The sequence below is a fragment of the Rhamphochromis sp. 'chilingali' genome (genome assembly GCF_963969265.1).
Source record: "Rhamphochromis sp. 'chilingali' genome assembly, chromosome: 10".
In the NCBI taxonomy this organism is placed as follows: domain Eukaryota; kingdom Metazoa; phylum Chordata; class Actinopteri; order Cichliformes; family Cichlidae; genus Rhamphochromis; species Rhamphochromis sp. 'chilingali'.
Window position 1 is genome coordinate 12,996,432 of NC_137937.1, and position 26,665 is coordinate 13,023,096.

At 40.5% G+C, this 26,665-nt stretch overlaps 1 protein-coding gene across 1 annotated transcript; it reads left to right on the top strand.

Annotated features, from left to right (window-relative positions):
- Positions 1-610: 610 nt before the first annotated feature.
- On the top strand, positions 611-10,708 carry angptl2b (angiopoietin-like 2b). Its single transcript, XM_080893501.1, has 5 exons — positions 611-1,130; positions 5,538-6,442; positions 8,129-8,322; positions 9,295-9,565; positions 9,666-10,708. Exons 2-5 carry the CDS (start codon positions 5,554-5,556, stop codon positions 9,863-9,865), a joined length of 1,554 nt encoding a protein of 517 aa, XP_080749627.1. The 5' UTR covers positions 611-1,130; positions 5,538-5,553; the 3' UTR covers positions 9,866-10,708.
- Positions 10,709-26,665: the final 15,957 nt, after the last annotated feature.

Genomic DNA, 26,665 nt, shown 5'->3' on the forward strand with positions numbered 1-26,665 from the left:
CTTGTTCAGCCCCGTATGATTGATACACTCCTGAAGTTAATTCATTTTTACTATCTCTGAGCAGCATCACAATGCAGGAATCCAGCCTGCTTCAAACACGTCATGTCCACGATGTGAAGCAGACCTGGCTTTAGTCAAACACCTGGATCTGCTTCCCATCCGTCAGGCTGTTTCTCAGGACGGGCGCTCATTCACGCACAGTTAGGATGTGATCAGTCTGACGTCCCTGCTGTCCAACACCAGGAGAACCGTGCAATCCAAGCCAGAAATAGTGGTGGTGGTAGTGGTGGTGGTGAACCAGTAGCCAGGGGGCAGGGGTTGGAAATCTGAGTAGAGTGTGTGTGAGTGTGTAGCTTGTGTTGTGCGTGATTGTGAATCTCTTCTGTGCCATGGGGGGAGGGGTAGAAGACAGAAGGCTTTTGCTTTAAAAAAAGAATGTGTTCATTTAAGTGTGTGTGTGTGTGGAGGGTGGGGGTGCGGGGCTCTGACTACTGAACTACTACAAGATTTTTCATCATTTAAAAGCACAGAGGAGAGAGAGAGAGAGAGAGAGAGAGAGAGAGCGGGTGGGTGAGAGAGAGAGAGAGAGAGAGAGAGAGAGAGAGAGAGAGAGAGAGGTGCAGTGGAGAGAGACAGCCTCTTAGAGCTGTGAGACAGAAGTGATGGATTCAGCCCACAGGAAAGTGACAGTCCTCTCCTAACGGGCCGCGGGCAGCACACAACCTGCCTCAGACTCTCACTGTTGATCAGGAAACTACCTCTGCCACCTGGCTGACGTTACCAGCTGTCCCTTTTTTCTCTTCACAACTTTTTTTTTTTTGTTAAAGTGGATCTGGGAGCAATCTCCTTAATGTTTGAAGATTAGTTTCAACTTGACGTTCTGTTTGGCTACTGACAGTTTCTTTTTTTAACAATTACAACAATAGGCTTTGAAACGCCACCTTTTCACCGGTGGAGTGGACTAAGGTGAGAAAAGGCTGAGTAACTATAGACAGCCAGAGCGCAGAGAGGACTACGCGGGGGTGCAGGTTTCACCCTTGGGATGACGTTCAACCATAAGAAACTTCAGACAAGTCTGGCAGGAGGGCAAAGGAACTGAAGGAGCCTCACCAGTATAGTGCAATTATCTCGTAAGCATGATGTAACCTTGTCATGAATCTGCAGTTACCTTATGATCTGGTTTATTTCAACAGGGTGTTGCATTCATTCAAAAATGACTTTACTCGTTTTTAGTATCTTGAGGTAGCGAGTTGTGAGTAGACTCGGTCTCAATAACTAGTTCTAGTAGTGTGGTTAAGCTCACTTTGCAACAGCAGGCTGAAGTCAGACTTCTGTACTTGGTTTAATGATTTCTGCCTAATCCTGAATTCAGCAGTCATCATGCAGCATCCGTCATCTGACTCACTGCTTGTAGCCAAAAGGTAATTATGCTTTATGGTGACTAACTGGACTGATGCTGACTATGACAGATTTGGCCAAGGGGAGGTTAATTCAGCACAGGGGGATGCTGGTGAGTGAGCCTCTATAGTGAAGTGCCTCTTTATTACTCATTAGGAAAAAAAAAACTCTGTGTTTTCAAAACACAGAGCTCTTAAAGTTTAAAATGAAGGGACATGCCCTGTACGTGTTATATGTATGAAGAGCTCTTTATGATGGTGCCGGACACAAGACTTCTTTTTATTATCTATAAATAACTGCTCATTTATAAAGAGGGGGGAGAAAAAAAGGGACAACTTTACTATGTTAAGCACACTGCAGCTTCAGGATGTTCCCCTGGACTCAAGAGGACAGGGAAGCAGGCGGTTGAATCTAGTCTTTGTTTCTGTTGCCAGGGTGGTGTTTGGATAAGGGGGCTTTGAGGTAGAATGCTGGAACTTATCGAAACAATTCCCAAGACCCCCTGCCTCCCCGTCTGAAATCACAAGAGAGAAAAAAAAAGAGCATTGAGTGGAACAAAACCTACATTCAAAAAAAAAACAACTTTATCTCCGCTTTTCAATAGACAGTGGAAATTACAAAAATAACCCCAGTTAGCAAACTGGTAACTGGGGTTAATCATGCCTCAAATGACATGTTACACGCTCATAAGGATTACATGCTTGAGGAAAGAATGAGGTTCGCCTCAAGGTAAAGCAATAGTGCAGATTACCATGAGCAGATTGAATTTGACTCTGATCCAACACTTATTGGGTGTCATGCAGGAGACTGCCAGTTCTCAGCAGCGGTGGCGCTAATTTGAACATGCAGCACAAAGCCACGCGGCAAAGTGTCCGCTTCTTTTTTGGCAACTGGCAAATGAGATGCTGTGTAGCCGTGTTGTGATCTCCTGTTGAGGGTGATGATGGTGTGATTGTGATGCATTCACACAGAAAGTAGGACAATGAATGAAGTGGGTCAGCAGCTATGGAGCATCTTACAGGTAGATGACGAGGGGCGGGGGGTGGGGGCGTAGTAGTGGTCCTCCATCTACAGGGTCCGGCGCTCTCGGTTCCGCCACTGCCACTGACTCTCGGTGTGAGTATGGCGGCTCGCTCTAATGAGGTGACGAAGAATGTTTGGAATGCCATGCTCAGTCTGAAATGAGAGGGGCTGGGGTGAGAGGCACGGACCAGCCGGAGCAAGGCAGCCCACCTTCTAATTAATATGTGCTGAGCATGACCATGGCGCTGGTCAGAGACACAGTGACCTCGCCCCCTTCACCCACCCATCACACTTAATTTAACACGGAGCAAAATCCAGAAAGAGGAGTCGTGTAAACACAGACTTACCACCTGAAAACAGTGAAACCAAAACATGTTGGTGTGAAGCAGACTCGAAAAAATTACCTAAGAGGAGCTGCCAATCATACTGCAACAAGAAGGCTCACTCATTTCATTCGATCATATGCCTTCAGGCCTAGAGCAGAGTATGTATGGATATGGCACTTTTAAGGACCACTCAATAATTGCAGCGTTTGGTGGTCAGTAGCAGTTTGTTTAGGTGGACTGATCTTAGGACTATAAAGTCCATGGGGTTTTAACAGGAAATAAGGAGGTAAAGGCTTTTCCGCTGATCCCCCTGGCAGACTATGGATAAGGTAATAACATGCTGCCTCTGCTGGGGCAGATGAGACTGGCTATTGTCCCCAGGATACTGAACGCCAGCAAGTGTTGTTATTAGAAACACATTAACAGGGGGAAAAACATTCATAGACATGCACAGACTGCATCACACTTGCGAACACACGTTTCACAGCAAGCTGCAAACATTTTCCCCTCAGCTTTGAAGTGTAGAGAAGCCTAGAGCAGGAGATTCCAGGCTAACTACGTCCAAAATGGGAGTCCTCCACAGCAGGGGCAAATCACACGGCATTTCTCTGAGACACAGCTCATGTTCCGGGGGGGAGAAACCGCAGGAGCCGTGGACAAATACAGTCATCAGCACATTGCAGGACAGGCCCTGAGCTGCTCTATTATCATGCTTACTTGTAAGCTATTATTAGTCACTTCTTCAGGGTTTGATCTGTAAGACTTTAAGACTATATTTGTCAGACTTGATTAGAAGAATCTCTTTGCATAGTGTGAAAAATATTTTGACACTACAATTTCGGCGTCAATCAGTAATAGCAGAGATGCCCTCACTGAGCCGGGCTTTGTCAGATGGATTAGCTTTTCTGAAAGACAGAAGAGTTTCGTGCTTTATCTAAAGAAGAAACTGTGCACTTATTTTTTTTATTTTTATTTTTTTGCATAGGTGACGAGTGCTTTAAAGTATTGTATTACCAAAGTACCTCTGAGACCTTGTGCTCTTTTGTACTGTAATTTAAAAAGAAAATGTTCTGGCTGAGTAAACGATGACATCAAAAACACAGGTTACATAAGACTAGCATGAACTGTGCAGAAGATCATTTCTATTACTTTTTTTTCCCCCAGGAAGAAAGTGTTTACACATTTGATTCTAGACAGATAAAGCCAGAAGAGTCAAATGTGCCAAGGGTCATGATCTTGGACAGTGCTGCATTTCTCTTCTCCAAGTCTCCAATCTAATGTGCTGGCTACACGCCCGGATTAACAAGACAAAAACATTTCTGCTCTCTTCCCAATTTTGTGCTCACCGTTATATGGTAGATGGTCTTTTACACAAAGATAAGCAATAACAAAAGGAAGTCCTGAAGGCAGGCAATCGTTACACAGCCAATTTAGGTTTCTCTGTAATGCTTTATGATTAGGCCGGCCCACTTTGACTCCAAGGAGGTGTTAAACAGGACCCCTCTGTAATCCAATATGCAGCAGCTTTCAATTATGCTGCCCAAGGAGTTACAGGCCTTGTTATCCTTATGCAGGAGTTACATTTACCTCAACAACCAGTAGCACATTCCTCCAGATCTTCAAAAACTCTGAAAACTTATTTTACTAATAATATAAATGAATTCTAGGGGAATAGCTCATATTTTAATTCTCCTGAACCCTTGAGGAAATGCTTAATTACACACAGGAAATATGATTTTAAAGAGATTTTAAACTGAACTTTATCTCAGATTCAATCGAGCAAAGATGAGGATAATATTAGCTGCCTTTATTCATTCATATTCATGCTGAATGCTAGGGTAAGCTTTCAGTCTCGCGGTCAAAGCAGAAACAGACGCGTTTAAAGTCTGCAAATTAAGATGAATTTCCTTCATGACTTATGATTAATCGTCTGAATGCAACCAATTTCCCAGTTTTGGTAGGAGCTATATATACACAGAACTGATGCAACATGCTCAATACTTTAAACAGAGCTTTGAATAGCATCATCTGGTGGTGTCTCAAATTTTCCATGAGTTAAGATGTCCAGGCCTGCAGAGTGGACCAGATGCATGTTGGAGTGCGTAAGGGACAAGTGGTGGCAGTCGCTCAAGCGGAGCCGACGCCAGAACGACAAATTAAGCTAAGCGCATGCTCCTACCAGCGACTTAATAAACCAAAGTGATCAGCACATCACTGTTCGGGGCAATGAGGTGTATTAGTAACTATCAAACCACGTGTGCATGTATTGCTTTTGAAGCTCGGACTTCAATTTTAAAAAAACAGGCTCAGCACATTTCGTAAATTACACTTAAAGCCAGAGGCAAAGCAACAGTGTCTGCTCACACCAGCAGTGATATGAACAGCAAAGACACTGAGACACTCAGATTTATGGATTACGCATGAATATAATGCATCTGTGACACTCAGCAGGGCAAGTGAGCCATTTTCTTTCAGTTGACTGTATCTTTGCCAACTTCTGCCCAGCCTACACTGACATGTGTATGCATGCTGCTTCTGTACCTGTTTGTTTCTTGTGGTTAATGAAGACAAAACCAGTGTATCTTGATGAGCAAGCTTTTTCTGGTAATAGACCTATGTTAACATCAAGATTCTCTTGATATTGCAACAAAATAAGGTTTTGGTTTATTCCTATTTGTGCTTTTAAATGTAGAAGTAACAGATTGAGCATAGCTGTGTCTTCTGCTTAACAGTTGATAGTTTCCCCCTAAACATCTCCATGTTTTCCATTTTCTTACTTGCATTCTTTAGAGTTGGACACTAACTCATGGAGCCCCCTTCAGTGGTCCTGCTAGGGCTCCTTCTAGTTTATGGACTAGCCTGTGGAGTCCAGCAGACGTTGGGGAGTCGCTCAGACGGCAGCCGTGGCAGGGGCAGTACCCAAGAATTTGAGAGCAGCGAGGAGGGTCTGGAAAGAGATTTTATCTATGCAGGAAGGAGCAAACGTGCTCCAGCTGACCAGCAGCAGGACAAATGTTCCTACACTTTCATTGTACCTCAACAAAAAGTGACTGGAGCCATCTGTGTCAACTCCAAGGAGCCAGAGGCCATGCTGGAGAACCGGGTCAACAAACAAGAGTTAGAGCTGCTTAATGTGGAACTACAGAAGCAGAAGAGGCAGATCGAGACCCTGCAGCAGTTGGTCGAGGTGGATGGGGGCATCGTCAATGAGGTCAAGCTTCTGAGGAAAGAGAGTCGAAACATGAACTCCAGGGTCACTCAGCTGTACATGCAGCTGCTCCATGAGATCATCAGGAAGAGAGACAATGCGCTAGAACTGGCACAGATGGAGAACAAGATCCTCAACCAAACCTCTGAGATGCAACAGCTCACCAGTCGGTACAAAGATCTCGAGCACAAATACCAGCACTTGGCTTCTTTAGCCACCAACCAGTCGGCTCTCATTGCCGTGTTGGAGGAGCAGTGCCGGAGTCGACCTCCTCCTCGCCATGTTCCCGTGCCCCAGCCCCAGCCGCGGCCTCAGCCTCCACCACAACCCTCACCCCCTATTAACAAGCCCTACCAGCCGCCTGTAATCCCACGCATCAACAACCCAATCAGCAATGAAATCCAGAGTGACCAAAAGTCTCTTCCACCAGTTCTTCCAACAATGCCCACTGGTACGCACAGTCCATCTACCACTGACAAGCCCTCTGGTGAGTCTAACAGTCCAACAGAAAACATTTGTATTTGATGCATTGGTACCAAAACAAACCAGCTGCCATGACAAACAGCATTCGCAAAACAAAGACCGTGTTTGTGAGTGAACCTCTTAATCATTAACACCCATTCTTCGTAGTCACAGCAAATTTAAATTTATCCCACACATTCCTAGAGGAGAGAGCTGGCCGTGAGAACAGAAACGCTGTTGTCTTCTGCCTTTTCAGATGCATATCATCAAATTGCCACGATTTAACCCGCATAAAAACACAAGCATGGCTAACTGTGTGCGCCTAAATGGATACCTGGCCCTAAGCCCATTGTCTTTTTGAACATGTGCGTGCAGATTTAAGAATTGATGCGAAGGGCATTTGATGGGATCAGTTGTAGTGAATAGTACACCGCCACTCCTTTTTATTAAAAGACTTTCGTTTTGGTGGAAAAACAGCGGACTATTCCCAGCATTTCCAGTGGGAGCATTTTCCGTTGACATTTCGTGCCACTGCATGCCACTTTTCACCAGGCTGCATGTGAACAGTAGCCTTTGTATGAATTTTTGAAAGGAGGCAAGTAATTTCCTGCCCACGGTCATGCAACTAACACCCCAAAAAGTTATTCAAAACTGTAACAGAAAGCTACACACCACGAAGAAGTAAAGAGAGGAAGACAGGGATTTGAAAGGCAAACAGAAAACATGAGGATGAAGTCTAACAAAAAAGGGAGGGTGTAACTACAAACAGAAAGAGATACCCTGAGTCAATGATGTCATTTGTTCCAGCTGAACCAGGCAAGACTCGATCATATGTTCCACCGAAGAAGCAGACTTTATCAGGCAGAACAGAGCAAGGGCAGGGCAGGGCAACTTTCTGGCTTGTATCGGCCCAACACAGACATTCCTGAGAGTAAATGGGTGGCTAAGAGTGGACTATGAAACAGATATCATCCACAGTGATTTCTTGAAACCAGAAACATGTGTATAACAACACGTTCTTTGCTTCTTTCTTTCATATGCTTGCTTTTTTTCCTCGTGTAAAACACTGATGGACCTCATCCTCAAACTCCAATGCTCCGTGCGGCCCATAATTGTCTTTCTTTTTGCATTTAAAAACTGTAACACGGGCCAGTTAGCAAACCACTCAAGCATGCAATCTTGAGAACTTAAATACATTTTAACATTTTTGCAGATGAGTGTTTTTACCATATTTGCTATGCTTGGAAGAAATACAGGCACATGTTCAAATTAGGGTAGATACAGCTGCTGAAAAATAATGCAGTTTTGATGCTGCTCAGGCTGTTCTGTGCAGTTTCTTTCCCCTCTGCAATAACATTAACATCTTGGTAATATAAACACACACGGAACTCTAACGTGTTATACATGACTGAAACGTTTTTGCTATTGTTTCATCATTCAGTAGTCAGGATTCCCTTTGCCCTCATGCCAGTGTTTCTTTTGGCTGCGCAATCAGCAGCCATTTCCCTTGTGATAGTAGAAGCCAAAGTAAATTCTACTGTTAAAATGAGCGCCTGTGCAGAAAACTGGGATTCCCTGTGGTAAAGTACAGTAACTCTTTGTGTCACTCTGAGTTTTTCTCTTTTTCTGACTCTCAACCTTTGAGCAAAGACTTGCAACTGAGTGTGTTTTACATGCTGTGTACACATTATGCTTTAATCTTTCTGTCTAGGCCCGTTTAGAGACTGTCTGCAGGCTCTAGAAGACGGACACGCAACCAGTGGCATGTACCTGGTGAAGCCAGAGAATGCCAACCGACTTATGCAAGTGTGGTGTGACCAGAGGCACGACCCAGGCGGCTGGACTGTGATTCAGAGGAGGGTGGACGGCTCTGTCAACTTTTTCAGGAACTGGGAGACGTACAAGGTGCGGCAACTTCACACCAGATCAAGGACTTCATGGTCTGGAGGGAAGCTGGTTACTTATGTAGGGTGTTTTGACACTAACCAGATGTCAGTGACCAATGAATAGGTGACTGTTAAGCTTTCCACGTGTCTAATATAGTCTGATTGCCCCTGCATACGTCATAGCCTAATACCTCAATAATTTCAGCAATGAGGTATTTGTCTCAGTGGTCTTCTGAGACAAATTCACACATACAAAACTATTGGATTGCATTTGGAAGTCATGTTAGTGTGTTGTATTATCATTACTGACATTCTGGAAAAATACTTTTTGAATATTACACCAGAACTACCAGATAAATGGCTATGGAGGGCTGTGGAGAACATTACCACTTACCCAGGGGAACTAATTTCCTCTATCTCTTGAATGGGAAACCTCTTACAGTGGAAGATGGAGTTCATAGGTAAACATTTATAGGCTGTGACTCCTGATTAAATCTTAGCTCAGAGGAACAAAAGAAACTTTTTTGCAAAAAGACCTCTAAACCACACAAGATCTCAAATTGCCTTTGTGCACTCATCAAAAGAAGTGTTTCCACAATTTGAAACACCACAAACCAACTTATAATATGACCAGAGCCAGAAAATAGTGGCGCGCCAGGATCAAGTATGTTGACTTTCACACTAAATGCACTGTATCCTGCTGCATTCTCAATAACAACATAACAGTGGAAATCTGGAAAACCGACTGAAGCTATAAATTCGACTCAAAGGGTCCATTTATGATAATGTTCCTTGACGATAAACAACCACAAAAAAAAAGAAAAAAAGAAAAGAGAGATAAAATTCACAATTATAACCAGAGCAGGAGCAACGACCCTGAATCATCCCCCGGCCGTCCAAGCTAACCATTCAAAGCTTTTCAAACAACATTCAGAAGGGATTTACTAATTGTACTGATAATGTTTTTTTTTCTTAACACTGCACTTCACAGCAAGGTTTTGGCAATATTGACGGCGAGTACTGGCTGGGTCTAGAGAACATCTACTGGCTGACTAACCAGGGAAACTACAAACTGCTGGTCACACTGGAGGACTGGTCTGGCAGAAAGGTGTTTGCGGAGTATGCCAGCTTCAGGGTGGAGTCTGAAGCTGATTTCTACAAGCTGAGGGTAGGCCGCTACCATGGAAATGCTGGAGACTCGCTGACCTGGCACAACGGCAAACAGTTCACAACACTGGACAGAGACCACGATGTGTATACAGGTAAAAATCTGGGTGACGTTCCGGCAAATTAGCTCCAATAATTTCTCCATGTTTATGAGCATAGCTTGACTGTTTCTCATTTATTTTCCACGTTTTTAAGGAAATTGTGCCCATTACCAGAAGGGAGGCTGGTGGTACAACTCTTGTGCCCATTCTAATCTGAATGGAGTTTGGTACAGAGGAGGACACTACCGCAGCCGCTACCAAGATGGAGTCTACTGGGCAGAGTTCAGAGGAGGAGCTTACTCATTAAAGAAAGTAGTCATGATGATCCGTCCAAACCCCAACACCTTCCACTGAGCATCCGAGGAACATATACTATACTGTATGCCTCCCTAAACAAACTATTTACAGGCCATTATTATTCTTTTTTTTTTTCTTTTTTTTTGGGGGGGGGACCTAGAACCAGGTCAAGGTAAATTGAGATAAAAGTGCAATATCAAACATTAGGGCAATACTCATCTCCATGACAACTTTACACATTTGCTCCCTGCTTTTTCTGAGGTGTGTACATTCTCAGTGTAAAATATGAGACAAATGAAGGCGTGCTCATTGCTCAGAAGTTATTATAGAGACAGGAACCTTAGGTGACCCTTTAGGATGTGAGGGAGTAGCTTTAAGTTAGGGACCCTACAATATATAGAGTTGACACAGGAAATGTATCCAGTGATTTTTTTAAAAAATTTCATTCATTTTTCAAAAGTGCAATTTGTAGAACCAGTTAGATTTATTAACTTGTAATAGAGCCTTGATTTTTTTTTTGGCCAGTTTTTTTTTCTTTTCCAGTTTGAAAAACTGCACAGTTCATGTACCCGGCGACATCTCCTCTTTTCCTCTTCTCTCTCTGTCTCTGTCTTGTTTTTTTTTTTAAACCTTAAACTGTTAGCGAGTACAAAAACCTGATTGACAGTATTTTATGGAACTTTTTTTAAGATCAACGTTTTTTTTATATTCATTTTGAAATCTTGAATAGCTTGAGCAGGTATCATAAAATTTGCTTGTATAAATCAAGCACTGTATTTACTGTATAAATCTCGTGGTTTGTTGATGTCAGCAGATCCAACAAATTGCGTTTGTACATAAGAAATTTGTAAAATAATGTATTAAAAATTGTCATGACACTTGTAATTGCAATAAAATATGTACAGCTTGTGCACGTTTTTGTTATTTGTGCCTCGTGGGTCAGTAACGTCAGCGAGTAGGCACTCAGTAGTCATAATGTACAGTCAACTAGACAAGGTTTTTTCCTTTTTAATGCAACTTTCTATGATTAAGACACTTCTAAAAGCTTAACCATCTCATAGTGTATAATCATCAGATGTTTCTTATTATACTGAAGCATTAAGAATGTGGCTTATAAGATATAACCTAATAATCTGAGCAATATTCATTAGAATAACTGTGTAAAATACTTTGTGTTTTTACTGCGGATAAATGTTCATCTACGTAAAAGGTTTCTAATCAAATTACCCCAATAACTGACTTATAAGTGGAGTATTGCTCTTTTAAACTTCTTCTGAGTCCTGTGCTCACCGTGCCAGTATTTTATGTTCATCATAATTGCTACCTTGCAGCATACAGTGCTTTTCACAAATTTGCTTTTATGATGTCTTTTACTGCAATAACCACATTCTGTTCTGCTTTAATTTGCTCCAAAACAACTCAGCAGCTTACATAACATCATTAAAAAGCTTAAAAACAAGATGCTTCAAACACTGTCGAGAAAGAATTTGCATAGGACAAAGAGTTAGCGTACCAAATATGACTAATGCAATGTGACAGGCTCGTAAAATTAATGCATCCAGCAGCCCCTTTACTCTGACAGCAGAAACCACCTTTAGCTCGCTATGTGTCAATGAGATTTCTGGAAAACAAAGCAAAAACGACTCAACACTGACATGAACCAAACTCCATTAATGTCATATTTGAGATCAAATTGTAGCTGAAAAGGGTCTGGACAGAACGGAGAGCATTTCAAATCAATTTAAACTAAATTCCTCTGACTGACAGCTTCAAAGATCATCGAAGATTGTCTATTGAGACCGATTATTACGGAGTAAATCTTTGCCACTTGCGGTTTAAATTGCCTCACTTCAAAATTTACCATCTTAGCATTTTTGGGCTGCCAAAGTAAAGATATATGAATATGTGACAGCAGCCAAGACACTTGTTCAACATTAAACTGACAAACGCTGGCTGCTATATCTGGCTTATGAGTCAAAAGTTAAAAAGCTTTCTCCTTCATAACAAAGAGGCTGTGGATGGGACAAAGGAAGGCATTCATCCCAGTGACTGAAACGCTTATAAGCTATGTACTTAGTAAAGACGGATGGGACAGTAAATTTTACTCTGTACCAAGTCCAGTCTTCCCAGTTAGATTAACACCATTTTTTAGAGCAATTACATCTTATAACCAGTTTAAATCTGCTTTGTCAATTAACCTAATCGTGGTAAAACACAGGATGGTGTTTCATCGTCTCCATAAACACAGACGACAGACTCTCTGGATGCCGGGTATGTCTGAGGACTCACCACTATGGAAAACCTTCAGTAAGGGTGGCCCCAACTCCTCAACCAACATGGAAAACCTTGAGCTGACATAGCGCTCGCTCAGCACAAAAAGAACCACATTTCCTGAACCTTCAAACCTGAACCTTCAAACTTGGCGTCCATTGTTGTTTCACATCTGTAAAAGTCAGTGTCCTTGTGTTTTCAATTGAAAAACTTTTTTGTTTCCTGTCCCCCCACCATCACCACCACTAGCCGTTTCACGTCAATGTTGGAGTTAATGTAGTCATAACAATAAAAACCACCGAACAAATTTCTCTCTGGAGGAAATCAACCATGCACATTTCATGCTTTTACTCAGAGCAAAACAGACACGTCCACCAAGGGGACTGTCCAAGTCACATAAGTTGTAATTAACTGTTAATTATTTAGAGCTCAACTAAATATGATGAACAAATTGAGGTGAATTATAGGCTTAAAGAAATTATTCTATTAGAACTCCTGTGTAACAAACGTTCTGAGCATAAAACATCCTTGAACGGAAGATGTCAACACTTATTTTCAGGATGTTAAATGTTTTGACATCCAGAATTATGAAAGGACTGTGAAGGGGAGGTGACTTTTCAACTGTATCCTTTTTCCATTTTCCAGTGGCTGTGAGCCAGTGTCAGGGTAACGCTTTTTTTAAGAAGATGAAGAAGCCAGTATAACTGCAAAATAAGATTGAATAATAAAATCAAGAATGCTGATAGCCTTTTCAATAAATTAAAATAATAAATTATATATTTAATTGAAAATGCTCCATATACAATTTATGACGGCATACACAGTATTTTGTTTAAAGTGAGAGCTCTGGTGTGTTTTCTGGAAAATATGCGCTCATTTTGATTTTTTAATGCCAGCAGTAGGTTTCAAAACAGTTTGGGCAGGAGTAAACTCCCCTCCGTGTTGCATCATGCCTTCTGTTAACAACACAGTAACAATTGAAAGCATTTGGTAACTCAGGACACAGACAGCTCTGGTTTTGAAATCAAAGGGCTAAATAATTTTTTGCTCAACAGGATTTAGGTTGATCAACAAGTTCGGGGCCTCCATATTTCTGATTCACTTTGTGCCAATTGGTGTGAATGGATCTAAAATGATGTTTGGCACCTGGATTCTTTTACTATTAAAGCTCTACTAGTGTTACATCAGTACAGAATGTGATATGGTATCGTCTTGCTTTAGTAAATAGGGATGCTTTGATTCCATACGTGGACTGGAGATAAATCCAATCCTGACTCTTAAAGCTAGACTGAGTATTGGTGAAAATAGGCCAAAGTATCAGGTTGATCTTTTGAATTCAGTTCTATATTATTCAGGGTTTGCAGCACAGTGAACAACTTAGATTATACAGAGAAAGCCAACAGCTAAAGAGTCTGTTATGGATGCTACGCCAACAGCTTTTCTTTGCATGCTTGCAAAAGTTTTCAGTTATTTTCATTTAAATGCAAACTCAGATGAGTTGACCAGTCTGCTTCTCTCTGTACCTCTGACATCTCACAGAAGGAAAAGGTCAAAACTAGTGCAATTTTTCAAAGTGGTCTTTAGCAGTAGTTCTCCGGGCTTTCTGAAGGTTATTCAATGATTTTTTTCAAATTTTTAGTTCAGTCCCTGAACCTGATCACTTTCAGAAGAATATTTTTTTGTTTGCTCAGCCACTTAACGCTGACCTATGAATTATTTAAGCAAAAAAGAAAAAAAGAAACTTATTTTAAGGGATTAACCAGTGTTGAGTCTACACATAAAAGACAACTTCGCAAAGAACTAATTTTAACATGCAGCTTTAGGCACTTTGTCACAATCTGTTGCACAAACACATCATTTGTTACCATTTCATTAGTTGAATCTATGTAAAAATGCCAAAGATAGCACATTCTGACAGGTATAAGTAGAATAGCATTTTTACAGCAACAACGTGATTTCCATAGAGTTCTAGATCAGAAACTTGGCATATCTTGGCATGGTGTGCAGTGTGTCTTTAAAACATCTGAAGAAACTGGAAAAGTGGAGAATAAAAGAAGAAATGGTGGGTCTAAAACACTATCTAGAGCAGATAAAAAGTATCTGAAAGTCATGTCCTTAAGAAACAGGAAAAAAAACCTGAAGATCCAGATGCATCTGGACCTTCAGTTGATCCATCCACAGGTCACTGACCTCATTAAAAATAGTCTCAGAGGAAATGTCGCTGTCAAGAAGCCATTCTTAAGGAAGGGAAAAGCTGAAGTATGCCAAATTACACAAGAACTAGGCTGCAGCCATCAGTAAAATATAATGGAGGTTTGGAGCTGCATTTCAGTCAGTGGCTATTGGGATTTTGTTGAAATTTATGAAACTGTACACACAGGAAGGTACAGTCAGATTTTGAACCACGATGTAATACCATGGTCCACACACACTGCCAGTGCAGTAAAATATTACCTGTATAGAAAAACACACAGCGTAACAGTATCAGTCGTGGATTGGCCTCCCCAGAGCCCGGACATCAACATTACTGCACCAGTGTGGGATCATCTTGACAAAGGACGGAACTAAAAACACCCAACATGCAAACAAGACCTTTGAATGCCCTTCAAGAATTCAAGAACTATTCCTGAAGACTACTTAAAGAAATGACAAGAACGCTTGCCTAAGAGAGTTCAGGCTGCTGCACCTATGTTTAAGCTGATCCAGATGTTACACATTAAAGAACCTCTCCCTGTTCTTTCCTCAGAATGATGAATAAAATTGATAAATTTAGCAATCATATCAGATCCCTTCCCGAAAACCCAATTTAAAAAAAAAAATCTCAGCAGCAGCATTTGTTGCTCTAAAACCTGTATATCATCGGTCAGTATTAATGGGGCCTTCACAGATGTGCACTGAAGCATTTTTGCTGAACTCTATGCTGATGCTCTCTCTCCTCTTAAACCCAGAGGACACAATTTCCATGATTTCCAAAGAGAAGTTCAAATTTTGATTGCATAGACCACAGGAAAGTTTTCCGCTTTGCCTCAGTCCATTTCATGTGAGCTTTGGCCCAGAGAAGGCTGGGTCTTTTTTTCTTTGCATGGCAGCATTTTAATATCCATCAGTGAAGCGCAGTACAACTGTATTCACTCATAGTAAGAAGTGTTCCTATGTGAGCCTTTGTGGTGATTTCCACTACAGGACCATGCCTGGTTTTATTGCAGGGCTGTCCAATGGCTGGAAGATCATGGCTTTTCAATGGTGTTGTAGTTTTGCCCCTTGAAGACATTTCTACTATTACTCTCTTGTTATTCTACAATTCCTGGACCAAAAAAAAAAAAATTCTTTGGATGCTATTGTGATACTCAGTCAACTCACTGACCTGTTGTTTCCCATCCCAAGTTTCCCACTGAGTTTATTGTTTGTTTATACTGCTTCCATGATAAAAATGCAATTTCATCATTTGATAGATAGTATTTGTACTTTTATAACCTTGAATATAGGCTTTTAATGTTTCCCAGATCATTGCATCTTTCTGGTGTGTGTGTGTGTGTGTGTGTGTGTGTGTGTGTGTGTGTGTGTGTGTGTGTGTGTGTGTGTGTGTGTGTAAAGAAAGCATAATTGCAACACATTTTAAACTAACGGTAAGAAAGTGGAATCAATTAATCCTTTTTTTTTTGGGGTCTGCCATCTTTTGTTTAATGTTACTGACTGTCAGGTATCCTGAGGTATGAATGCTATGCTATCGTTTCAGAGTCTGTCTCAGAAATCAGTGCTGACATCTGTTTAATGGAGCATTCCTCTGAAGTGACCCGACTGTGACTCGACTCGAGTCCGTCACTGTCACCATCTCTCTGTCAAAGAGCAAAAGCCAACTCTGTGCGCCACCCAGTACCAAAAGGAAAAGGAGTAAAGATTTTTCCGAGTCGTTTATTTGACCCCTTCCTAATTGCTGAAGTAAAATGATTGTGATGCATATGGGAGTTATTAAAGAAGCTTAAAAATAAAAACACATAATAACGCAGCAAGGCTTTCCTTTGGAAGAATAGCCACGTCATTGTTTATCATACGTATTCAGTCTAACTATGGTGGATTTAATAACATGCCCCCCCCTCCCACCATTTTTCCCATTGTCCCCATTTTCCAAAGGCTCAGCGTTTGAACTTTGGAGATGTGCAGATTTACTTTTAGCTTTAGAGCACATGTCGTGACTATTGTTTCATATTCTTCCACAATGTCTACAAGTTCTGTGCAGGGCCTTCAGAGGAAATTTCTTAAGGGTCAATAAGAAGAATTTTCCTTAGCACAATGGAAATTGTTATGCAACACAATGCGGAGACCCCCCCCCCCCTCCTCCCCTCCCCAAAATACTGCAGGCATGGCATCTTTATTGATGGAAAACCAAAAAATCTCTATCAGTGTAATTTATTGCATCTTTGAAGATATTGATGCTTCAGTTTCGTGCACGGTAAATTTTTTTCCCATGTGGAACCTGTGACCTCTAGAAGCCAAACTCTGTTCTCCCTGCATTTTTATTCCACTGCTCCCTCAATCAATAATAGCTCACAGATGCCGGACACAAAGACCCACATACGAACTTCTTTATTATCTGGCATTAGTTTGATAAACTCATTTACAAGAAATTTGGAGAGCAATTAATTTTTAGCTGAATCCAAAATCCTAAATGTTTGTGTATTGGTATATAAAAGCAAAACATGTGCCACCGCATGTCTGTTGGAAACTATTAAAATTTAATTTAATATTGTAAAAAGCTGATGGATTATTGCTGCCAAATACTTAACCAAACCCTCAAAAAAACAAAACAAAGTGCTTATTTCTTTGGTTTACTACTACTTTTCTTTGGTTTGTCTACTCTATAAGAAAGCTAATCAGCCAATCACATGGCAGCAACTCAGTGAATTTTGGCACGTAGACATGGTCAAGGTGACGTGCTGAAGTTCAAAATGAGCATCAGAGTCGGAAAGAAAGAAGATTCAAATGGCTTTGAATGTGGAATGGCTGTTGTTGCCAGATGAACTGGTCTGAGCATTTCAGAAACTGCTGATTTACTGGGATTTTCTGCACAACTATCTCAAGGGTTTACAGGGAATAGTCTGAAAAAGAAAAAGATATCCAGTTCCCTGGCATTTTTGTGGGCAAAAAATGCCTTGTTGATGCCAGAGGTCAGAGGAGAATGTAGAAAGTAGAGATGGCACGATACCACTTTTTTATGTCCGATACCGATACCGATATCATAAATTTGGATATCTGCCGATACCGATATGAATCCGATATAGTGTTTTTTAATCAACAAAACTGTTTTTTTTAAATATCTTGCTGCATTTTGTATAAGTTCATACTCAAGTTTAAAACAACAACTACACTAAAGCTATTCTGTTATACCTGTATGCAAAAAAAAATATTTCATAGTTCAGCAATACTGATCAATCTAATAAACTTAAACCTACACCATCCTCCCTATTCTGGTATTTTAAAGAGTACTTAGCATAAATATTAAGCAACCTAACTAATAGGGTTCCAACTCCCAGCAACAAAAATAAATAAATAAAAAATAGGGAACCACCCCTCACGCTCCACCTCATGATGCTTAATCGACGTAATCAACCTTAATTTGATGCAGTGTGAAAAAAAATACACAGAAATCAATTCTTTTTCAAGAAATATTAAATAGATTCAACATCTTTCTTCAACAAAATTGCAGACTGCACAGATGGTACCTTCCCAAAGGAAAAAGTACTATAGCTTACTAGGGTATATTAGACTTAACAGTTACTATATACAATAATGGACTTCTATACATTTTACATCAGATTAAAACTTTGGGTACCGATACGATACGTAATATCGGATCGGTCCATCTCTAGTAGAAAGCCAACAGTAACTAAAGAGCATCTCTGAGCACACAACAGGTCAAACCTTGAAGCTTCCACTCCTGTCAGCTAGAGCAGGGCGATATGGCCAAAAATATTTATCGCGATATACATTTGAAAATTTGCGATAACGATATAACTGACGATATAATTGATGCGAGACAAAATACAACTCCACAACATTACTAGCACAAAAAGACAACCTTCCATTTATTTTCACTTAAACAAGAAGCTTTTATGGACATTAAAGCTTTAGAAAAATGTAACAGTGCAAATGCAAATTCCTTGCTGAAAGTTTAACCAAAAGGCATTTCCAGTAGAAATGGGCTGACATATCCTGAGCATAACCATGTATAATATCCACTGAAGTTAAAAAGAGGTGCTTTGCAACATTAAACTGCAGTGTGCAGTACGTATTTTTCGGACCATAAGGTGCACGGGATTATAACGCACATTAAGCGAAACAAAACAGTCAGATAAATCAAACTTTATTAAACTCATTCTTCTTGCTTCCTCCACTTCTGTACCATTGATTCATTAATGTTGAATTCTCTGGCTGCTGCTCTATTCCCATGTTGTTGCAGTATATTAATGACTAACCTTGTATTGTGGATGGATTATCTCAGTTGTTCTCCTGACTGAAGTTTGGTCCGTTTACAGCATCCTGCCATGCGATTGCATTTGTCTCTAACTATCAGGAACCTTAACGTTAACTTTTATAAGTGGAAAAATGTTAGTGTTCGTCCTCCAGCTTCACTGTTTATGTTATGCTAACGTAGCTGTGTCGCTAGCGATCACGTAGCACATCATTATATACCAGCTAGCCCAACTTCAGTAACCCTACAAACGTCACTGCTGTTTAGTTTCCTGTCTTCATTTATGTTGGAAGTGATAGCAGAGCTGTACGTTTGAATTTTTTCAGAAATCTCTCAGTCAGAACATGCAATATCATGCTTAGGTAACTAGCAAAACTAGCGAGCTAACTTCCGCTAGCTTCCTGCTAACTTCTAACTCCGTTAAATGTAATAAATTTTGTTTTCATGGATGCCTGGAAGTTAAACTTCATAGTTACACCTGGTAAAGCAGCAATGCTGATCGTTTTATTAAAGATGAAAGAATTTAGACAGTTTTTAACGCTCAGTGATGCTGCAGTGTTTGTTTGACCTGAATCATATGGAGTTTAGGACCCAGATTACTCCCAGACAGTGTTGCCAACTACTCAGTAAGGAAAATCCTAAAAGTCGCTAGAAGTCGCTACATGACGTCATCGCCTAATTTGCATAATCGGTCATGCTAATCTAATTGTAACCTATGTTGTTGGAGAGAGAAATAACATTGTGGAAGAGACATAAAGTGAGTAAAAAAACGTCCTAAATTCATTTAGAGTTTATTTAGAACTACAAATTAAATTTCTTTTAGCAATTATTGTTTTTTTTTAATGTCACAATTCCAACCCTGCTCCTTTACCCGGGCTTCGACCAGCAAAAGTGACCCGAAATAAGCACTCTGGTGGAGTTACTTTGTGTGTGTGTTTATAAGTAGTTTTAAACCTTGTGATCCACAAAACAGCATAAGAGTAAAAGAGTAAAAGAAGAACTGACTGCGTTACAGCACCCGCTGCTTGTTGAGAGTAAAAGCGATACACTAGTGATGGGTCGTTCGCGAACGAAATGGCTCTTAGAGCCGGCTCTTTGACGTGAACGACGAGAGCCGGCTCCTTATCGCGAGCCGTGACGGCTCGTGTTTTTTTTTTTTTTTTTTCTCTCAACCTCTGTCTCGCACTTTTTTCCCGCTTCACTCTGCACGCGAGCCTTGTGCTTTACGCTGGGCAGAGGGGGGAGGGGCGGTAGTTACACTCAGTAGCACAGGAACAGAGCCAGAAGGAGAGAGAGAGAAAGAGAGCCAGGGACAACAACTTCACATTAGAAAGGTATAGTAATCATCCACAACTATTTTCGGTTGCAGATGATAAAGGATTCAGAAAGTGCGGATTCATGCGGGCCCATATGACAGAGAATGTGCATGTTCTTTTTGTTTTCATATTATAATTTATATTTAATTGTGTTTTTCAGTGTTTTGTGTTGTTTTCACTTTAAATTTGTAAAAGGAAACAGCTGAAAATTTAAATAGTTAAAAGTTGAAATGTGAATAGTTGATTTTTGTATTATATGATTTATTTATTACATTTTATGTGGCGTGAATAAATAAAAGTATATTTACAGTGGTCCCTAGAGACAAAGCACATACAAACTTCAAATCACGTACGAACTCTGAAGCATGTACAAACTCCAAAACACGTACAAACTCCAAAACACGTACAAACTCCAAAACACGTAAAAACACGTACAAACTCCAAAACACGTAAAAACTCCAAAACATGTAAAAACACGTACAAACTCCGAAGCACGTAAAAACTCAGAAGCACATAAAAACTCAAAACACGTACAAAACACAACAGAAGTGCTCCAGGATGCTGGGCGCAGTGTTGAGCTTTTGTTATCTTGTGGCTACACAATCCAGCAAGTACCAACGACCGGATTTGGTGTGTGATAGTAACAGGTAGATGAACTTTTTTTTAAATTATTTGAATATATTTGAGTGCCTGTGTATAAATACACAAACAATACACACATGCTTTCAATTGTGTAATTTAAGTGATCTAGTAGCTCTGCTTTGGAAGTTCAGTTCATGCTAGAAATGTGTTTTGGAGTTTGTACGTGTTTTGTCTCTAGGGGCCACCGCATATATATTTATATATAAACATATATAAATAAAACCACTTTTTTACGTTAGTAATTCCTTTTGTGCATAATTTTATATTATTGTGAATAATAAATTAATTAAAGCAACAAAACAACCTGAAGAGCCGGTTCGGAGCCGAAAGAGCCGGCTCTTTTTAGTGAGCCGAGCCGAAAGAGCCGGATCTCTAAAAAGAGCCGGAAATCCCATCACTACGATACACGCTTTCACGTCTTTTTTTAAGGGGGTCTGAAGGGGTCTGAAAACTCGCTAAATATAGCGACAAAGTCGCTAAGTTGGCAACACTGCTCCCAGATTTAAGAGCATCTTAGTCCGACAAATAACGACGGCCGCTTGCATGTTCTGCAAAAAAATATGCTTTGTCCTGTATCTGACGGACAAACACCAAACCAGTTCCACATCACTGAAGTTGCACCATTTTTACAAACCAATTCTGGTTCATCTGTTTCACTCAATAATCGGCCATGTGCGTAAGAAAACAAAGGCATGCGCGTTTTACTCATATTCTATCGCGATATTTCATTTTCCTATCGTTGCCTAACATTATACCGGTATTACCGTGAACGGTATAATATGGCCCAGCCCTACTGTCAGCTAACAGGAAGCTCAGCAGAGCTGCATGATCTGATGGGTCTTGATTTCTGATACGACATTTGGATTGCAGGGTCAGAATTAGAGATAAACAACATGAAAACATGGATGCATCCTGCCTTGTATTAACAGTTTATGTTGATATTAGTGGTGTAATAGCGTGGGGATGCATTTTGCTCCTATTACTACCAGTTTAGGATGATATGTGTAACTATGTCTATCCCAGTGTGTGTATTTTCTGATGGCTGATGATTATCCTGAGCCGTGTCACAAAGCTCAAATCGTCTGAAAATAGTTTCTTCGGCTTGAAAATGGACCTATAATGACAGTCACCAGAGCCCGTTTGAGATGAACCACATCATGGATGTGCAACTGACAAATCAGTAGCAACTGTGTGATACTGTTGTGTTAATATGGACCAAAATCCCTCAGGAATCTTTGCAATACCTTGAATCTATGCCACAAACAATTAAGGCAGTTCTGGAGGAAAAACGGGCTCTGGCCTGGTGCTACCAAGATTTACCAAACAAAGGGGCAGATGACTGTAAGTTGTGGCCAAATCGCTTATCACAAAGACAGCCTCTAAACCGTAAGTTTCCTGTGAGTCAAAATGACCTGATCATGAATCAACGTCATTGAAACAGCTTGACTTAGTTTTAATAAAGGAAAATATGAACAACATAAAAGGGTTTCTGTGGGAAAAGGAGTGGTTTCTGGGAATCTGACAGAGGTTCCTCTCACTCTCATTTTTTTTTTTTTTTTTGTTAATCTCATGCCAGCTCACGAAGACGCTAACTCACAAGTTACAAAAGGTTTATTTAAAAAGCTGTTACAGATGCTACAAAGGTTGCTTTGGAACCTTTTCAGCCGAGCCTCAACAAATCTATTTAAATGATATCATTCCGAGCAAATGGTACATTTAAACAAAACACCCGGCCCCCCCACCACCACAAGATTTCACACATGATTAACCATCAGAGTGGTTTCTCATTAAAACTCACTTTAGCCGATCTCACTGCATTTCTGTCTTGCTTTAGTTGGCATAAAAATGCACTATCCACATAAACAGATGTATTCTGCATGTATTCAGTTACTTCTTCATTAGTTCAACCAGTTCCAACTTTCTGTTGTATCAGGTAAAGATAAAAGACACTTTTTGAAAAGTTTGACAGAGTTTTGAGGCTTTAAGCTTATATTTGTCCTCTAATCACTTCCAGTCTTCTCTGCTTCCTGAAGAGAAGTCCCCAGTTTGCAGTTATGTTCACTAGCTCTGGGCCTTTTTTAAGATTGTTTTTCCACAGCAGCAGGACTGCAGGTGTTATTCATAGCAATGACAATGGCATTACTGTATCTCTAGTGCCACAGTAAATGTTCTTGTTCCCAGCAGAGCCTTTGACTTGCCACCTTTAGGAAAAACACACATGGATTTAAGGATGACGCAGTATTCTCATCACCTGTGCTTTCTGTGGCTCCACACGTCAAAAAATAAGCTTATTAGGTCATTTTTGATATTAAAAGTGTGCATTTTTTATATGTCAATATTCCAAAGGCATACATATAAGAAAGCAGAAGTTTAGAGATTCCCCAACTAACAAAAATGGCCAAAGATTTCATGTGAAAGGGTGAGAGCAGAGCAACAGCTAGAAGAAGATAAAGTGTACTATATTTCCAAAACTATTCACTCAGCCATTCAAATCATTGGTAGGGTCAGGGGGTGGAGGGTACCCTGCATCCAAGCCTTACCTAACAAAGTGCAACGCAAAGCACTGGATGCAGTGGTGCATTGAACGCTGCCACTGGACTCTAGAGTTCCTCCATCTGACAATCTGATGGACAATGGTACTTGTCTAAATGTGAACTGCATCGTAAAGTTTGGTGAATCAGGGATTGTGGTGTGGGGTTGTTTTTCAGTAGTTGGGCTTTTAGTGAAAAGACCTCCTAATGCTTGGGGATAACAAGTAAAGATGGGAATTGATAAGAATTTAGCGATTCTGATTCCATTACCGATATCACTTATCCATTAGATTTCTTGTCAGTTCTCTTAGCGATTCTCATTGAGTTCTCCCTGGCTCCTCTTTGAGAGTCACCACCATCTCTAAGCAGCATATCAAATACATTACATTCATGCAAGTGAATTACATGCTGTGTGGTAAATGTTTCTGCATGTTGGAGGTATTTCTCCTCTTGTTGTGATCAGTGTTGGGGACATTAGTAAAAAAAAAAGTCATGTATTACATCGAAAACTTTTTTTAAGGACAAAGCAGTATGTTACATAATTACTCCCAGGAGAAGGTAATTTGTTATATTACTTACTCCCTACATTAGTTTCACGTTTCTTTGTAAAAAATGACCTGAAACACATAATTGCCATTTATCAATATTAAACTAGAGGCTACAGTCGCACACACCAACACAAATCCTTATCCGAAGGAGGAGACACATACTGTATGATCCTTGTCTTAGTATTTAGGTATGAACACAAAGCAAAGATGAAAACCAGCACAAAGAGACATTTAAGCAATCGCCACAGTGATTCTGCTTTAGAAACATGAACAGGTAGAACTGAAGGCTGCAGCCTGACTGCTCATCTGTTTGTTACCTGTTGAAGCTCAGGGTCTGTCTCCAGGGCTGGGTTTAGCGTTCACTCAGGAAATGTTACTCTGGGTTCTTGGCTAGCTTACCGTTAGCATGCAGATGTTTGCAAAGAGCCAGAGTTGTGTTAGCAGCATAATGCAGTTGTTTCTGTCCTGGATACAGTTTGCATTTTACCATCGCACTCTCATCCTTTTGTGCAATAAAAATAGTCATGCACACATGCATGCTGTAGACTGTCTATTTTCCTCCTCCAACACACAAACTGAAATCAGACGATTGTAGCAAGTGCAAGTAGAATGATAAGAAGAATCGATAAGCAGGCAGACTAACAATTCTAAGGAACAGTAATTAACTTTCACATAGCTTCTGTAATATGAAGATATTAAGAAAGATTGTAACCTTGCCTTGTGGTTGACTGCTTACTTTTCGTAACATCTATTCAGTCACATACTACTGGGCCTAAAGAGTTATGGTACTGTTTCGAGTCAGGAGGACAGATGTCAACTTTGCTGAGTTGTTAGTTAGGTTCTTTTAAACAAGAAATTCATTCAAACAAGACCTGTATTACAGAATAAAGTCCTTTTTTTCTTTAAAAAGACTCCATCACTTATCTTTCATATATAACACTTTGGGATTAAGTGAGGAGGTAAGTCAGGAGTATCTGTGAACTCTAGGCCGTAGCTGAGTCTTCGTGGCCTTTGTGGAGATGATACAAGGCAACTATTCATGACTGAGCCAACAACTTGTCCAACAAACACCCAGCAATCAGATTCTAACTCCAAAACTGTCATATTGACACTAATGAAACAGCTACCCACTATTTACTCGGATCCAGCTCAGTTTGTGTTACGAAGCCGCAATACATCATACTCACAGAATGCAGCAAAAGACGCCTTGTGGAAACGGGACTACCTCTGGGTTCCTGGCCTTGTATTTTGTGGTTCTTTTTATTCTCTTATTCCACTGAACAGAGCACTTTAGGGTGTTATTTTAGGATCACATGTCTTTGCAGTCCTATAACGCTGTCATTTAAATAATTCGTCCAATTTATTAAAACCTCCAGCAACGAGTGATGCATCACCTACTGCCAAGTATTGTGTTATTTACTTACCAAAGATAATTGAAGTTTATGTCAAGCTGATACAAACTGCCTGACAGCGTGGTAAACAAATTCAAAAGAAAGCTTAATCAGCATTCTTGCACAAGCTCACACAGAATTAATGAATGATTAAGGTCTCCTATTCTTGCTTGTACGTACACACATATAAAACCCATAACTACATGGTGCGTATGCAGCTAGTGTAATAATCCCTACAACATAGTATTTGATCCTTGTCTTTGTCACACGTGCCAATAAGGAGAATATCTCTGGATTTTGGAAAAGACAAAACAAGGAATTTTAAGACATCACTTTGATCTGTGGTTTTCACTATTTACTGTTCAGGGTATCTGCCAGTGTATTTAAAGCCAAGGGGCTCAATTTTTCCATGTGTGAGGCAGCTGTTGAAATGGCAATGGAAGTTAAATGTGTTACCCGTTCAGAAACACTGCAAAAGTCAAAGCATTCTAGTCGTCAGCATTTGTCTCACACATCCTTAATATTTCTAATGTGACGTCAACCATCCAGGCTACAGGTTGAAGCACGCCGTGTAATGCATAGCAACGCCTGAATGGAAACGAGTGTAATGTGTGCCTATGTAACTGCCAGATAGAATAGAATAGAATAGAATAGAATAGAATTCAACTTTATTGTCATTGCACATGCACAGGTACAGGGCAACGAAATGCAGTTTGCATCCATCCAGAAGTGCTTTAGTGATATAGATATATTACAATATATATTAGCAATAATATAGATATGTGAGTATATTACAGAAATGGGTCTATTATGGTATGTTATAATGTACACGGTATGAAGTATGTTGTGAATATTCTATAACTATAAGTATGTACAGGCTGTAGTGAGTACAAGCTATGTACAGGATATGAACAGGATATAAATATGAAAAACTATACAGAATATGAAATAAATAACTTTACAGAATCTGGGATATACAGCTATACAGAAATGGGAACTATGCAAGTTGTAAACAGTTGTAGGATTAAAGATTATCGAATGTACAGAATGATTATTTACACAGAGCTATACAGTAGTGCAGTTAAGATAAGTGAGATATAATTCCTACAGAGGCTATATAAAGTGCTAGTGGTTGTGAGTGGTGGTTCAGTCCATGTTATTATTGTGTTTGAGGGTACAGTTGTCCATTGTGGGTGTGTGTATGTTCAGTCCATGAGTTTAACGTGGGTCAGATGTCAGGAGGCAGAGTTCAGGAGTCTGACAGCTGTGGGGAAGAAGCTGTTCCGGTACCTGGTGGTCTTAGTCCGGAGGCTCCTGTGGCGCCTCCCAGAGGGCAGGAGGGTGAAGAGTCCATGTGATGGGTGACTGGGGTCTTTGATGATTTTCCCAGCCCTTTTCAGACACCGCTTCCTGTAGATGTCTTTTATGGCAGGAAGTGGTGCTCCGGCGATGCGCTGGGCAGTTTTCACGACCCTCTGCAATGCCTTCCGGTCCGAGGCAGAGCAGTTCCCGTACCAGACTGTTATACAGTTGGTCAGGATGCTCTCGATGGTGCAGCGATAGAAGTTCACCAGGATGTCTGAGGACAGGTGGTTCTTCCTCAGAGTCCTCAAGAAGAAGAGGCGCTGGTGAGCCTTCTTGACCAGCTTGGAGCAGTTGGTCGTCCAGGTGAGATCCTCGGAGATGTGG